Below are 16,095 nucleotides of genomic sequence, written 5' to 3' on the forward strand. Positions count from 1 at the left end.
GAGGATCTGAATAAAAAATTTGAAAAAACCATGGAGAATTGGGTTGACGGGTGAAAAAACGGGTTTTTTGAAGAAATGACTGAAATTGTCATGCAGGATTATTAGAAAAGTTGAGAAAAAGAAGAAAATCACTGTGAGTCAGAATTTGAACATGGAAAATCGGGAGAATGGGAGAAATATGGGACGGGATTGGAACGGTGGGCAGAGCGGCTTGGGATTTGATTGGAATTTTCAGGGGAACAATGGAGAATGGGTCGAGGAGAATCGAATTTTCAAAAATAAAGAATTTTTTGGCTTTGAGAGAAAGTTATAGATTTTGGGGAGATGAAATTGGGAGAAGAGGGGTTTTAGTGGAGAAAAAAGAAGAAAAAACCGCTCTTAGATGGGAAAATGGAGAATTAGAATAGTGAAACAATAGAACATGATCTGAAAATCTCAAAAATCACATCGACGATCCATCGTCTTCTTTTTCCTCCAATGAGGATTCCTCAACGACCAGAATCGGCCAAACTGCAATGAATCCGTTCATCCGTTGTTTGAGATGTATCTCGAATTCATTCTTTCCCTTCGTCGGATGGATACTGTAGAATGCCGGATACTCAGTGAGTGGAGTCTCATGGCATTTGATGGGAATCTTCTCCTGATTGAATCTCAAAGTGAGGAGGGGAAGATGTTGGCGGACTTGGAAGGTTTCCTGAAAATAGGAAGAGTGCATAGTTGGGAAATTGGAAATCTGAATTTCTGGCCACACAGATAGACCGGTTTTGAGGCAAAATCTGATTCTGTTGGATTTACTTTGTACAAATGGGGTTTTGAGCTCACGTTATTCAAATGCGACTATTTGGATTACGGTAGCGAGTTGGTACCGTATCAAACCCTAAGCTGAAGAAGATATCAGTGACGTACGCGACGCAACCGCAGCGCGTCCAGCTCATTTTCAAGTACGGACTATTAAAGCATAAAAGCTGCTAGAGGGCTTGTCTCGTAAATTATGCCCCGACTTCTGTTTTGGGGGGCGGAGCCTAATATTGCAAAAAATTTGAAAATTGGGTAATAGGTTGACGTTTTTTTCCAAATTGTCAAGAATTCCTCAAATTGTTGTAAAATCTGCTACATTGGGTTATGGTGTTTGTTCAATAATTAAAGCTACAGTAGTCCTGGAATGAGGAATGAATGAGGAATGAGGACCGTAACCTAATGTATCAGATTTCACGACGATTTGTAGAAAATTAGGGGAAACGAAAAAATAAATACGATTTCTCAGCTGGAAATGTATTTTTAGACAAAAAATTCGAAAATTTTCCACTTTCTGCGAATTGTCGGGAAATCTGATTAGTTTATCAGTAGAGCGCACTATCTCAACCGCACTACTGTATGATACAAACTAACCCCATCCCACTCCATCGCCACAATAACGAAAGCGTATTTCTTGTCGTCCTCCAACTCCTCAATTCTGAACGACGATCTCTGAATACTCAGAATTCGTCCATTCTCATTTCCCGGGAATGTGATGACTGGGAATCCGGAAGTGATTGATTTCTGGTAGATCACTTTGATTTCATCGGATAATGATTTGCGGATCAAATCCAGATAGAAATCTCTCTCCTCGATTCTCTTGAGACGAGTGGGAGTTCTCTCGTCGATGTATCTGGAAGGAATGGGTTACTGTAGTTCTAATTAACTAATTAACTCACGCCATCCGGATATCGGCTCCTCGTTGCGCCAACAATTCGAATAGGTTCTGAAACTCCTCTGGAATATTGTTGGCAGCTGAGCAGATTTCATCGACGAGATTGAATCTTCTGAATAGAAGAGAATGAACTTGGAATCCGGCTTTGATGAGTTCTTCGACAAGACACCATTTTTTAGTCTCGATTGCTGTTGACAGTCGGGAGATCTGCAAATTTTAGTGTGAAAATCTACTATGGGTTACTGTAGCCCCCATTTTTCAATTAAAGTTACAGTAATCCTTTTTACTATGAAAATGAGGAATTTTGACCATGAGGTTATTGTAGCCACAATTCTGTGCAAACACCGAACACCCAATGTAACAGATATTACGACAATTTTTTAAAATATTTGAAAATTGGGTGAGAAAATTTGATTTACTGGTGAAAATAATTAAAAAAATCGAATTTTCGGCGGTCAAAACCAGATTTTTCACCCAAAATCCTGCTTTCCCGCAATTTTTCACACAAATTTCGTATTTTCTGCAAATTGTCGTAATATCTGATACATTGGGCTGTGCAGTTTGCACACAATTTGTTTTACAGTAACCTCATGGTTTAAATTCCTCATTTTCATATTGAAAATTCAAGATTTTGATTCCAGGATTACTGTAGCTTGAATTGTGTGCAAATACCGTAACCCAATGTATCAGATTTTACGACAATTTACAGAATATTTGAAAATCGAGTGAATCCATCATGAAAAATGGGAAAAAAAACCTTTTTTCGATGCAATATAGATGTAAAAATCATGTTTTCCCTACAAAAATTGCGAAAATTTCACCTAACAACCGGATTTTTATCCAATTTTCAAATGTTCTGCAAATTGTCGTAAAATCTGATACATTGGCATACGGTGTTTGCACACAATTCAAGCTACAGTATCCAGCTTAGGTCTAAAAATCCTGAACACACTTACCGTACTCTGATCCTGTGGCATTTCCCACAACTCCTTTCTTCCTTCCGTCTCGTCCTCCTCCTCCTCATCGTTGTCTTCTGAATCCCAATCCTCGATATCCGACGACTCCACGTTTTCTCCCTGATTCTCCACATCATCAGAATACCCGGGATCATTGTGAAACTTGGGCGCCGTGTACCGGTGACTTCTGAATCTTGTCCATCCTCTCTCATCTCTCAACACCGCTACCGTAGTGCGTGCCGCCCGTTTCGCCTTCTTCGCCTCCGCCGATTCGAATTGTGTCTTCTGAATCTTCGGCGGCTTCGGACCAAGACGGGCGCGAAGACGCCGATCACGTTCTTGTTGAATTTGAGCCAGACGGGTTCCTTTTGGCACGTGGATTGACTCGTAGTTGTCGATGAATGGGATTGGAGGAGGAAGGACACGACGGGGTGGTGGTGGTGGTGGGGATGAAGAGGATTCAGATGAGCGACGACGACCAGTACGACGTCTTTTTGGAGGAGCAGTCCGGCGCTGGAAAAAATTGTGGTTTTAGAAAAAAAATTGGAAGAAAATCGATTCATTTTGCTTCGAAATTTTAAAAAAAACCGCATTTTTCTATCAAAAAATCGAAAAAAAAAAACAAAATTTTAAAAAAACGCATCAAAAGCGCGGTCATATTGATCGCATTTTTTCAAGTTCTTGTCTGGCGTGCCGTTGGCGCGTCTTTGGCTCGTTTCGAACAGAAGATTTCGAGTGATGGATGGCGTGACGTCGGCGCGCTTTCAAAACTAGTACTCTCGTGGTCCAAATTCCCGATTTTATGCAATAAATCAATAAAACTGTGAAATTTTCGCCTGAAAACCCGGTTTTTAACACAAAATCTAGTGGTTTCCTGCAGTTTTTACCAAATTTACAGATTTTCTGCAAATTGTCGTAATATCTGATACATTGGCATTACGGTGTTCGCACACAATTGCCGTTACAGTACTCTCGTGGTTCAGAGAACAAATTCCCGATTTTCACAATGGATATCCGAAATTTCAATCTCTGGATTACTGTAACACCAATTGTGTGCAAACACCGTCAACCCAATGTATCAGATATTACGACAATTTGCAGAACATTTGAAAAATGAGTGAAAATAGCAGGAAAACACGACTTTGAGTTTAAAAATCTGGTTTTTAGGCGAAAATTTCACAGTTTTATTGATTTATTGCATAAAAACCGGAATTTGAAAAGCGCGCCAACGTCACGCTAGACTACACTCGAAATCTTTGGTTTGAAACGCGCCTGAGGCACGCCAGACAAAAATCCGATAAATTTTAGGCAATAATAAGTCATATAACCAACGTTTTGACAGGCTGGCGCGCTTTTGGCGCGTTTTTCTCTTTAGGGACCGACAACCTCAAATAGGGTCAGAATGAAGACGCTTCTGAATATAAAAACTTGAAAAACACAAAATTTCGACAGTCTGGCGTGCCTTTGACGCGAAAATGAAAAATAATAAATTAATTGATTTTCGATCTCTAAATTGCAGTTTTTTCTGTGAATTTCTTGAATTTCATCAATTTTTTGAAAGATTTCAGAACTTCAAATCCAGGCAGACCAGAAAAAATGAATAGAACTATTAAACTAACCTCTCTAAAATCTGGATCGTCTGGTTTGTTGGGTCCGAGGTTGAGTCTATCTGAAAATTGAAAATTACAGAAATTAGAGGAAAAGTACAGTAATGACCATAATTCCAATTCAGTTGAAATGTCCAATTTTGACATTGTGTCATGGTAATACTTATTGTCCCATCAAGTAGATTTTTAATGGATCATATAGATCAAAAGGAGAACTCCATTTTTGTAGTTGACAACTTTTTTGGACAGACACTCCATAGAGAGTTATGGTCATTTTAAGGGGACAGCTCCAATTTCAGTGCAATTTTTGAGCTATCCCCTTAAAATGACCATAACTCTCTATGGAGTGTCCGTACAAAAAAGTTGTCAACTACAAAAATGGAGTTCTACTTTTGTTCTGTATGATCCATTAAAAATCTACTTGATGGGACAATAAGTATAACCATGACACCCTTTCAAAGTTGGACACTTTCATCTGACTAGGGAATGGTCAGGACTGACTTTGGAGTTCAGAAACGAGACCTAGCAGAATCGATAGATAATCAAATTCTGATGGGAAATCAGTTTTCAAAAATTGCTGACGACCCTCCAGAAACCAGATATTCTGGTCTGAAAATCGAAATTTAATACATGTGATTTACTCGATTTTCCACCCAAATTTGACTGTGTTTTGCCCCAAATATCACGCCACCTGAACAACACTTTCGGCCAGCGATCCGTGGTCCAATGGTGAGCGCGTCTGTCTTTGAAGCACGCTATGCAGGTTCGAACCCGACTTTCCCAAACTTTTTTTGTTTTTTTTATTTCGGTTCTTTTTTCTGTTTTTATAGTTTTTTTTTTCAATTAAATCGAACCAGAAACTGCGAAGGATCCTGAATGTCATGAATTACTTTGAAGGTTAAACTAACAGAAGTAACGGCTGGCGAGATCCACTTTCAGGATATTGTCTACAGTCAAATTTGGGTGGAAAATCGAGTAAATCACATGTATTAAATTTCGATTTTCAGACCAGAATATCTGGTTTCTGGAGGGTCGTCAGCAATTTTTGAAAACTGATTTCCCATCAGAATTTGATTATCTATCGATTCTGCTAGGTCTCGTTTCTGAACTCCAAAGTCAGTCCTGACCATTCCCTAGTGAGAACGACCAAAGTTGTTAGAATTATGACCACTGTGATTGGATACTCACATCTCTTAAAAATCTTCTGCCAATGCGTTTTGTTGTGTTTCTTGTAATCCTTGACGTGCCAGTGAGTCCTCCAATCATTTCCATTCTCGAGGTCGTCGAAATTTTGCATGTTTTCCCATCTTGCTTTCGCGTCTCCCACGAATAGAGTCAGGAATTGAATGACTCCATACTTCAGACGGCATCCCTCGATTTTTTGGACCTGGATAATAATTTTATTAGAGTTCACTACAGTAAGACTTCTACAGTAAGACAGTTCTAAAATCATTCTGCAAATTGTCGTAATATCTGATACATTAGTAATACGGTGTTTGCACATACCGTAAATACTGTATTATAACGACATGCCGTTATATTTTTCAACTGCCTCCCAGAGAAATTTTGAGGTTTTAAAAACTCATTAAATTTAAACGAAAAACCTTTTTTGGGCATTCTTTTCGTTGAACAAGACGCTATCAATCACGCTGCTCTTAATCAGCAAAAAAAAAAAAAAAAAAAAAAAAAAAAAACATCGTAACCCATTGTATCAGATTTTACGACAATTTGCAGAAAATTTAAAAATTGAGTGAAAACACCGAAAAAACGGAGTTTTAGAGTGGCAAATGACGGGTAATTGTAGTTTTGAGCTGAACATTTTATTTTCGGACAAAAATTGAGAAAACCACGCATTTTTTGATTAAAAACCTGATTTTCCGCTGTTTTTGGGCAGGAAAATTCAAAATTTTCACAATTTTTTGTCCTAAAATTCCATTTTCAGCTCGAAAATCGGATTCCTCTTCTGGTTTTCGTCGTAAAGACAAAAAAAATGCGCAATTGTTTTCAATTTCGATCGGAAATACAGATTTTCAGCTCAGAAATCAAATGTTTGTAACTCGGAACTTCTGATTTTCTCGGTTTTTTTATCGAGGTTTTAGGTTTTCAGCGAATTGTCGTAATATCTGGTGCATTGGTGTTCACACAGAATTGCGACTACAGTAACCTTGGTCTCCAAAAAGGGGAGAAAATCGTTTAAAAATTTGATTTAAAAGCCCGGTTAAACATGGTTTTCATAAGAAAAATGTCGAATTGGGGTGATTTTTAAAAATAACTTTTTTCATCATAATTTTTTTCTCACCGCTGAAAACCTAAAACCTCGATAAAAAAACCGAGAAAATCAGAAGTTCCGAGTTACAAACATTTGATTTCTGAGCTGAAAATCTGTATTTCCGATCGAAATTGAAAACAATTGCGCATTTTTTTTGTCTTTACGACGAAAACCAGAAGAGGAATCCGATTTTCGAGCTGAAAATGGAATTTTAGGACAAAAAATTGTGAAAATTTTGAATTTTCCTGCCCAAAAACAGCGGAAAATCAGGTTTTTAATCAAAAAATGCGTGGTTTTCTCAATTTTTGTCCGAAAATAAAATGTTCAGCTCAAAACTACAATTACCCGTCATTTGCCACTCTAAAACTCCGTTTTTTCGGTGTTTTCACTCAATTTTTAAATTTTCTGCAAATTGTCGTAAAATCTGATACAATGGGTTACGATGTTTTTTTTTTTTTTTTTTTTTTTTTTTTTTTGCTGATTAAGAGCAGCGTGATTGATAGCGTCTTGTTCAACGAAAAGAATGCCCAAAAAAGGTTTTTCGTTTAAATTTAATGAGTTTTTAAAACCTCAAAATTTCTCTGGGAGGCAGTTGAAAAATATAACGGCATGTCGTTATAATACAGTATTTACGGTATGTGCAAACACCGTATTACTAATGTATCAGATATTACGACAATTTGCAGAATGATTTTAGAACTGTCTTACTGTAGAAGTCTTACTGTAGTGAACTCTAATAAAATTATTATCCAGGTCCAAAAAATCGAGGGATGCCGTCTGAAGTATGGAGTCATTCAATTCCTGACTCTATTCGTGGGAGACGCGAAAGCAAGATGGGAAAACATGCAAAATTTCGACGACCTCGAGAATGGAAATGATTGGAGGACTCACTGGCACGTCAAGGATTACAAGAAACACAACAAAACGCATTGGCAGAAGATTTTTAAGAGATGTGAGTATCCAATCACAGTGGTCATAATTCTAACAACTTTGGTCGTTCTCACTAGGGAATGGTCAGGACTGACTTTGGAGTTCAGAAACGAGACCTAGCAGAATCGATAGATAATCAAATTCTGATGGGAAATCAGTTTTCAAAAATTGCTGACGACCCTCCAGAAACCAGATATTCTGGTCTGAAAATCGAAATTTAATACATGTGATTTACTCGATTTTCCACCCAAATTTGACTGTAGACAATATCCTGAAAGTGGATCTCGCCAGCCGTTACTTCTGTTAGTTTAACCTTCAAAGTAATTCATGACATTCAGGATCCTTCGCAGTTTCTGGTTCGATTTAATTGAAAAAAAAAACTATAAAAACAGAAAAAAGAACCGAAATAAAAAAAACAAAAAAAGTTTGGGAAAGTCGGGTTCGAACCTGCATAGCGTGCTTCAAAGACAGACGCGCTCACCATTGGACCACGGATCGCTGGCCGAAAGTGTTGTTCAGGTGGCGTGATATTTGGGGCAAAACACAGTCAAATTTGGGTGGAAAATCGAGTAAATCACATGTATTAAATTTCGATTTTCAGACCAGAATATCTGGTTTCTGGAGGGTCGTCAGCAATTTTTGAAAACTGATTTCCCATCAGAATTTGATTATCTATCGATTCTGCTAGGTCTCGTTTCTGAACTCCAAAGTCAGTCCTGACCATTCCCTAGTCAGATGAAAGTGTCCAACTTTGAAAGGGTGTCATGGTTATACTTATTGTCCCATCAAGTAGATTTTTAATGGATCATACAGAACAAAAGTAGAACTCCATTTTTGTAGTTGACAACTTTTTTGTACGGACACTCCATAGAGAGTTATGGTCATTTTAAGGGGATAGCTCAAAAATTGCACTGAAATTGGAGCTGTCCCCTTAAAATGACCATAACTCTCTATGGAGTGTCTGTCCAAAAAAGTTGTCAACTACAAAAATGGAGTTCTCCTTTTGATCTATATGATCCATTAAAAATCTACTTGATGGGACAATAAGTATTACCATGACACAATGTCAAAATTGGACATTTCAACTGAATTGGAATTATGGTCATTACTGTACTTTTCCTCTAATTTCTGTAATTTTCAATTTTCAGATAGACTCAACCTCGGACCCAACAAACCAGACGATCCAGATTTTAGAGAGGTTAGTTTAATAGTTCTATTCATTTTTTCTGGTCTGCCTGGATTTGAAGTTCTGAAATCTTTCAAAAAATTGATGAAATTCAAGAAATTCACAGAAAAAACTGCAATTTAGAGATCGAAAATCAATTAATTTATTATTTTTCATTTTCGCGTCAAAGGCACGCCAGACTGTCGAAATTTTGTGTTTTTCAAGTTTTTATATTCAGAAGCGTCTTCATTCTGACCCTATTTGAGGTTGTCGGTCCCTAAAGAGAAAAACGCGCCAAAAGCGCGCCAGCCTGTCAAAACGTTGGTTATATGACTTATTATTGCCTAAAATTTATCGGATTTTTGTCTGGCGTGCCTCAGGCGCGTTTCAAACCAAAGATTTCGAGTGTAGTCTAGCGTGACGTTGGCGCGCTTTTCAAATTCCGGTTTTTATGCAATAAATCAATAAAACTGTGAAATTTTCGCCTAAAAACCAGATTTTTAAACTCAAAGTCGTGTTTTCCTGCTATTTTCACTCATTTTTCAAATGTTCTGCAAATTGTCGTAATATCTGATACATTGGGTTGACGGTGTTTGCACACAATTGGTGTTACAGTAATCCAGAGATTGAAATTTCGGATATCCATTGTGAAAATCGGGAATTTGTTCTCTGAACCACGAGAGTACTGTAACGGCAATTGTGTGCGAACACCGTAATGCCAATGTATCAGATATTACGACAATTTGCAGAAAATCTGTAAATTTGGTAAAAACTGCAGGAAACCACTAGATTTTGTGTTAAAAACCGGGTTTTCAGGCGAAAATTTCACAGTTTTATTGATTTATTGCATAAAATCGGGAATTTGGACCACGAGAGTACTAGTTTTGAAAGCGCGCCGACGTCACGCCATCCATCACTCGAAATCTTCTGTTCGAAACGAGCCAAAGACGCGCCAACGGCACGCCAGACAAGAACTTGAAAAAATGCGATCAATATGACCGCGCTTTTGATGCGTTTTTTTTAAAATTTTGTTTTTTTTTTTCGATTTTTTGATAGAAAAATGCGGTTTTTTTTAAAATTTCGAAGCAAAATGAATCGATTTTCTTCCAATTTTTTTTCTAAAACCACAATTTTTTCCAGCGCCGGACTGCTCCTCCAAAAAGACGTCGTACTGGTCGTCGTCGCTCATCTGAATCCTCTTCATCCCCACCACCACCACCACCCCGTCGTGTCCTTCCTCCTCCAATCCCATTCATCGACAACTACGAGTCAATCCACGTGCCAAAAGGAACCCGTCTGGCTCAAATTCAACAAGAACGTGATCGGCGTCTTCGCGCCCGTCTTGGTCCGAAGCCGCCGAAGATTCAGAAGACACAATTCGAATCGGCGGAGGCGAAGAAGGCGAAACGGGCGGCACGCACTACGGTAGCGGTGTTGAGAGATGAGAGAGGATGGACAAGATTCAGAAGTCACCGGTACACGGCGCCCAAGTTTCACAATGATCCCGGGTATTCTGATGATGTGGAGAATCAGGGAGAAAACGTGGAGTCGTCGGATATCGAGGATTGGGATTCAGAAGACAACGATGAGGAGGAGGAGGACGAGACGGAAGGAAGAAAGGAGTTGTGGGAAATGCCACAGGATCAGAGTACGGTAAGTGTGTTCAGGATTTTTAGACCTAAGCTGGATACTGTAGCTTGAATTGTGTGCAAACACCGTATGCCAATGTATCAGATTTTACGACAATTTGCAGAACATTTGAAAATTGGATAAAAATCCGGTTGTTAGGTGAAATTTTCGCAATTTTTGTAGGGAAAACATGATTTTTACATCTATATTGCATCGAAAAAAGGTTTTTTTTCCCATTTTTCATGATGGATTCACTCGATTTTCAAATATTCTGTAAATTGTCGTAAAATCTGATACATTGGGTTACGGTATTTGCACACAATTCAAGCTACAGTAATCCTGGAATCAAAATCTTGAATTTTCAATATGAAAATGAGGAATTTAAACCATGAGGTTACTGTAAAACAAATTGTGTGCAAACTGCACAGCCCAATGTATCAGATATTACGACAATTTGCAGAAAATACGAAATTTGTGTGAAAAATTGCGGGAAAGCAGGATTTTGGGTGAAAAATCTGGTTTTGACCGCCGAAAATTCGATTTTTTTAATTATTTTCACCAGTAAATCAAATTTTCTCACCCAATTTTCAAATATTTTAAAAAATTGTCGTAATATCTGTTACATTGGGTGTTCGGTGTTTGCACAGAATTGTGGCTACAATAACCTCATGGTCAAAATTCCTCATTTTCATAGTAAAAAGGATTACTGTAACTTTAATTGAAAAATGGGGGCTACAGTAACCCATAGTAGATTTTCACACTAAAATTTGCAGATCTCCCGACTGTCAACAGCAATCGAGACTAAAAAATGGTGTCTTGTCGAAGAACTCATCAAAGCCGGATTCCAAGTTCATTCTCTTCTATTCAGAAGATTCAATCTCGTCGATGAAATCTGCTCAGCTGCCAACAATATTCCAGAGGAGTTTCAGAACCTATTCGAATTGTTGGCGCAACGAGGAGCCGATATCCGGATGGCGTGAGTTAATTAGTTAATTAGAACTACAGTAACCCATTCCTTCCAGATACATCGACGAGAGAACTCCCACTCGTCTCAAGAGAATCGAGGAGAGAGATTTCTATCTGGATTTGATCCGCAAATCATTATCCGATGAAATCAAAGTGATCTACCAGAAATCAATCACTTCCGGATTCCCAGTCATCACATTCCCGGGAAATGAGAATGGACGAATTCTGAGTATTCAGAGATCGTCGTTCAGAATTGAGGAGTTGGAGGACGACAAGAAATACGCTTTCGTTATTGTGGCGATGGAGTGGGATGGGGTTAGTTTGTATCATACAGTAGTGCGGTTGAGATAGTGCGCTCTACTGATAAACTAATCAGATTTCCCGACAATTCGCAGAAAGTGGAAAATTTTCGAATTTTTTGTCTAAAAATACATTTCCAGCTGAGAAATCGTATTTATTTTTTCGTTTCCCCTAATTTTCTACAAATCGTCGTGAAATCTGATACATTAGGTTACGGTCCTCATTCCTCATTCATTCCTCATTCCAGGACTACTGTAGCTTTAATTATTGAACAAACACCATAACCCAATGTAGCAGATTTTACAACAATTTGAGGAATTCTTGACAATTTGGAAAAAAACGTCAACCTATTACCCAATTTTCAAATTTTTTGCAATATTAGGCTCCGCCCCCCAAAACAGAAGTCGGGGCATAATTTACGAGACAAGCCCTCTAGCAGCTTTTATGCTTTAATAGTCCGTACTTGAAAATGAGCTGGACGCGCTGCGGTTGCGTCGCGTACGTCACTGATATCTTCTTCAGCTTAGGGTTTGATACGGTACCAACTCGCTACCGTAATCCAAATAGTCGCATTTGAATAACGTGAGCTCAAAACCCCATTTGTACAAAGTAAATCCAACAGAATCAGATTTTGCCTCAAAACCGGTCTATCTGTGTGGCCAGAAATTCAGATTTCCAATTTCCCAACTATGCACTCTTCCTATTTTCAGGAAACCTTCCAAGTCCGCCAACATCTTCCCCTCCTCACTTTGAGATTCAATCAGGAGAAGATTCCCATCAAATGCCATGAGACTCCACTCACTGAGTATCCGGCATTCTACAGTATCCATCCGACGAAGGGAAAGAATGAATTCGAGATACATCTCAAACAACGGATGAACGGATTCATTGCAGTTTGGCCGATTCTGGTCGTTGAGGAATCCTCATTGGAGGAAAAAGAAGACGATGAAACATGCTCAAACTGTGAAAACCGCCAAGCTCCTCCCTCATCTTTCCACTTGTCAGCCGTCTGCTTATACGATGAGATCTTCGTCAAGAGACAACGAGACAAGAAAGAAAGAGAAAGAAGAACTCGGACAATGGAGACCCCAATCAACAATCAACTGCAACAGTCTGCTCCACAACAAACTCATCAGCAACAAGTGCAGCAACCGGCTCCTCAACAAGTCCAACCGCAACAAACGGTCATGCAACCGGGGCAGCAACAACAACAGATGCAGCCACAACAGCAGCAGATGCCACAGTTCCCAGGTATAATATTTGAATACTAAAGTCAGTGAAACATTGATAACTATTCCAGCACCAAGTCAGCAGCAAGCGTACCAGCCACTTCAAACGGCACACCCAGTCTTCGCACTGCCAAGAGTAGCACCACAACAGATGATGCCTACACAAATGATGTATCAGCAGCAACAGTATCCACAGGCTAATGGTCAAGGATATCCGACGCCGCAACAGCATCAATACGGGTATTATACCCAATTCTAAATGTGTCTCCCCCCTTTCCTTTCCCATTCCCATCTAATAATCAACATCATTTTATCTTCTATTAAATTTTTCTATTAATCTTCTCTCTAGTATACCCTGTCCCTCCTTCTCTTTAAGCTCTTTCCTCTCCATTCCCCCCCCCTCTCCTATCTCTACCCTCTCAGTATACCAGTACCGGTAACATCCTATGGTGTCATTCCCATTCATATCCATTCAAACCTGTTAAAACTGTTAGTAGATTTCCGTATGAGGCTCAACCTCCATGAGGGACTACTAGCTTTATGTTATATTATCATTAGACATATGTCGAGGTTTAGAAATAAACTCAAAGAAAGTTGAACACTTCGTCAACATGTTTTTTTGTTTCTCTCACGTACAACTAGACCGCTCCCGAAAAGGATGTCTACCCCTCAAACCGAGGCCTCCCGCCCATGGACACCTCACCAATAAAAGGTAGAATCAGAAAGCAATAACTAATAGGATAACAGCTTACAAGAGACACTATGTAGAGGGAAAAGGTTGAGTGGAGTCGACACCACGAAACCTCTGGCAATTCTTTCTCGTTAGCCTTTCGGCCGAAAGGACAACTCTTGACATAATCCACCGTACTTCTAGAGTATTGTTATGCGAACTGACAACTACTACAACTATTCAACTGTGCGACTGTGATACTATTCCGCTATATATATAGATATATATGTATATATATATCTCTTTCTCTCGTCTCTGTCTTCAACACCTATAGTTTCTCTCTTCCTCTCCTCGTTCGGTCATTAAGACCATTCTCTCTTCCTAATCAATATAATTTCAGATTATCTTCAGTTTTCTCGCGCATTCTCTCCAATATGGCTCCTCGTCCTCCCGCCCCTCGCTCAGCGAGACAACGGATCGGGACGATCCAGTCCTTTGTGACAGCGTTCGACAAGCAGGTCGACTCGGTGATCAGTGGAGCTCGCCTCTGGCAGCGTGAGCTCCAAGAACTCCAAGACAAGGAAGCATCGGATGGCGGCCAAGAACATGCCGTCGACCGGATCCACGCTCCTCGGATCGCAGAGTCCCTGCAAAGAATGCTACAAAAAGTCAGTGAGTTACCAGTAGTATTGGGTACTAAGGTTACTAAGGCTAAGGCTGAAGCGTCCGAATCGGGCTCAGACCCAGAAGAAGTCGAATCCTTAGGTATAGCATTAGTCTCAACCTACGCTCCAATTCTAAAAGCAAAGAAAAGTACCATTTCCTCTCTTCTGAGTATTCTCACGGACTATACTGTTTCATACGCGTTAAATGTTAGGGTTCCAGCCTCTCCAGAAGAAATTCTGGAGGAATTGGAACGCTCCTTCGAGGAGTCCTCCCTCCAAGAAGAGGAACCAGAGGTATCACCACCTCTCACCAGCCCACCACCTCACCAATTAATCCCAGACCAAACAACACGTGCTGACTCAATCAGTAACGATGGAAATCACTCGACTCACAATCATTCGAACCAAACTCCAGAAACACCGATTCTTACGAATCCGGGAGGAAATCCCCAAAACCAAGGGAACAACAACACATCCGAAAAAATATCGGATAATTATTTTAACACAAACTTCCGCAATCCAAGAGTACAACAACTCTTCGACAACACCACCGACTACAGTAACCAACAATCACGTAACCGCCCAAGATACACAAACAATTCCGATATGTCCCAACATCCAGAGTACTCAGCATTCAGAGGACAATCTCAAGATGCTCGCAACACTCAGAATATCGACATCAATCGCGAACACTCCAGAATCCATAACAGTGAACACATGCCAAACCATAACCGTTTCCCTCAAAGCTCTGTACGCTTTTCCAATGAATCCAGCCAACAATCGGATTCAATTGTGAATCACAACATAGAAGCAGCTATAAGGCAAAAGATACCAGCCACTTGCGAGCTATGCGGAGGACAACATCATCTCTCCGCGTGCTCGGTGGACAAAGAAGTTCTAAGGAGATATTGTGCAAACACTGCCAGGTGCATGGAGTGCACGTCCCTCCTCCACCCGTACCAGAACTGTCCCCTACGTCAAATGAAAAAAGAAGACGCAGACAGACAGCTCAGAGAAAAAGAAATGGAACTCAGAGAGAAAGAAATAGAACTGAGACTGCGCATGAGTTCCAACTCAGCTGAAAGTCACTCTCCAGCTGCAACGTCAACTCCGAGACCGGAAAGAGCTCAGTCAATGAACGAGAGCTTTCTACCAGAGCCAAAGAAGAAAACATTCAGCTACCAACCAAACCAAAACCAGAGAAGAAGAGATTCCGATGAAGAATCCGAGAGTGGAGAACGAAATAGAGAAACACGATTCATGAGCAGCTCGATGAGCAGACAGCTGCTCGAGCATTTCAGAAAAGTTACCCCGTTCTCGGGAGACAAATCTTATTATCCAAAATTTCGTTCTCTATTCAATAAAATCGTAACACTAGGAGACACGGATCTCGATATCGCTAGAGATATCTTGCTCGAAAAAGTAACCGGACAAGCGGCAGTACACCGTTCAATGCTAACGGATGCTACAAAGGCAATCCGGGCTACATTCCATAACTTGGACAAGATCTATATGGATAGAGTGAGCGTAACAAGTCTAGTACGTGAGTTAGAAAGCGTCAGAGTACCGTACGATACTTCCGCAAATCTCACTCACTATCTCGGAGTGGCTAGACAACTCTACGAGCGCATCCACGAAGCCGATCCAAATTTCTTCACATATCATCATACACTGTCACTGCTAGCAAGAATGCCGTACCCAGTGAGACAGAAGTGTGCTCTGAGAAGAGAAAATGGATCCATCACACCTGAATACGTGTTCGACAAGGCAGACTCGCTTCTCAGCGAAATGCTAGCCGACGAGGAACTCACAGGAATCTGTCCAGATCCGAAACTGAAACACCAATCGGAAAAGACAAGCATCAATACTGTAAAAGCAACAGCGGAATCAGATGAGGACGATACAGACAGTTCAAATGAAAGCGAAGCAGATACACAAGAATCAGAAGTCTTCGCCTACAATGGAAAAAGAGAAAGAACTTATAATAACAGTCACAAGCAACACAGCAACAACCAGTAC

At 40.0% G+C, this 16,095-nt stretch overlaps 2 protein-coding genes across 2 annotated transcripts; one reads left to right on the forward strand and one right to left on the reverse strand.

Moving 5' to 3' along the window:
* Window positions 1-442: 442 nt before the first annotated feature.
* GCK72_015707 (uncharacterized protein) lies at window positions 443-5,706 on the reverse strand (the record flags this gene model as incomplete). Its single annotated transcript, XM_053731076.1, has 7 exons — window positions 443-694; window positions 1,390-1,648; window positions 1,695-1,897; window positions 2,647-3,159; window positions 4,266-4,315; window positions 4,755-4,862; window positions 5,442-5,706. The coding sequence occupies 7 exons, from the start codon at window positions 5,704-5,706 to the stop codon at window positions 443-445; spliced, it is 1,650 nt and encodes a 549-aa protein (XP_053585848.1).
* A 1,503-nt stretch (window positions 5,707-7,209) lies between these two features.
* On the forward strand, window positions 7,210-13,000 carry GCK72_015708 (uncharacterized protein; the record flags this gene model as incomplete). Its single annotated transcript, XM_053731077.1, has 8 exons — window positions 7,210-7,474; window positions 8,054-8,161; window positions 8,601-8,650; window positions 9,758-10,270; window positions 11,020-11,222; window positions 11,269-11,527; window positions 12,223-12,763; window positions 12,813-13,000. The coding sequence occupies 8 exons, from the start codon at window positions 7,210-7,212 to the stop codon at window positions 12,998-13,000; spliced, it is 2,127 nt and encodes a 708-aa protein (XP_053585849.1).
* Window positions 13,001-16,095: the final 3,095 nt, after the last annotated feature.

This window comes from Caenorhabditis remanei, chromosome IV (genome assembly GCF_010183535.1).
Source record: "Caenorhabditis remanei strain PX506 chromosome IV, whole genome shotgun sequence".
Classification (NCBI taxonomy): Eukaryota; Metazoa; Nematoda; class Chromadorea; order Rhabditida; family Rhabditidae; genus Caenorhabditis; species Caenorhabditis remanei.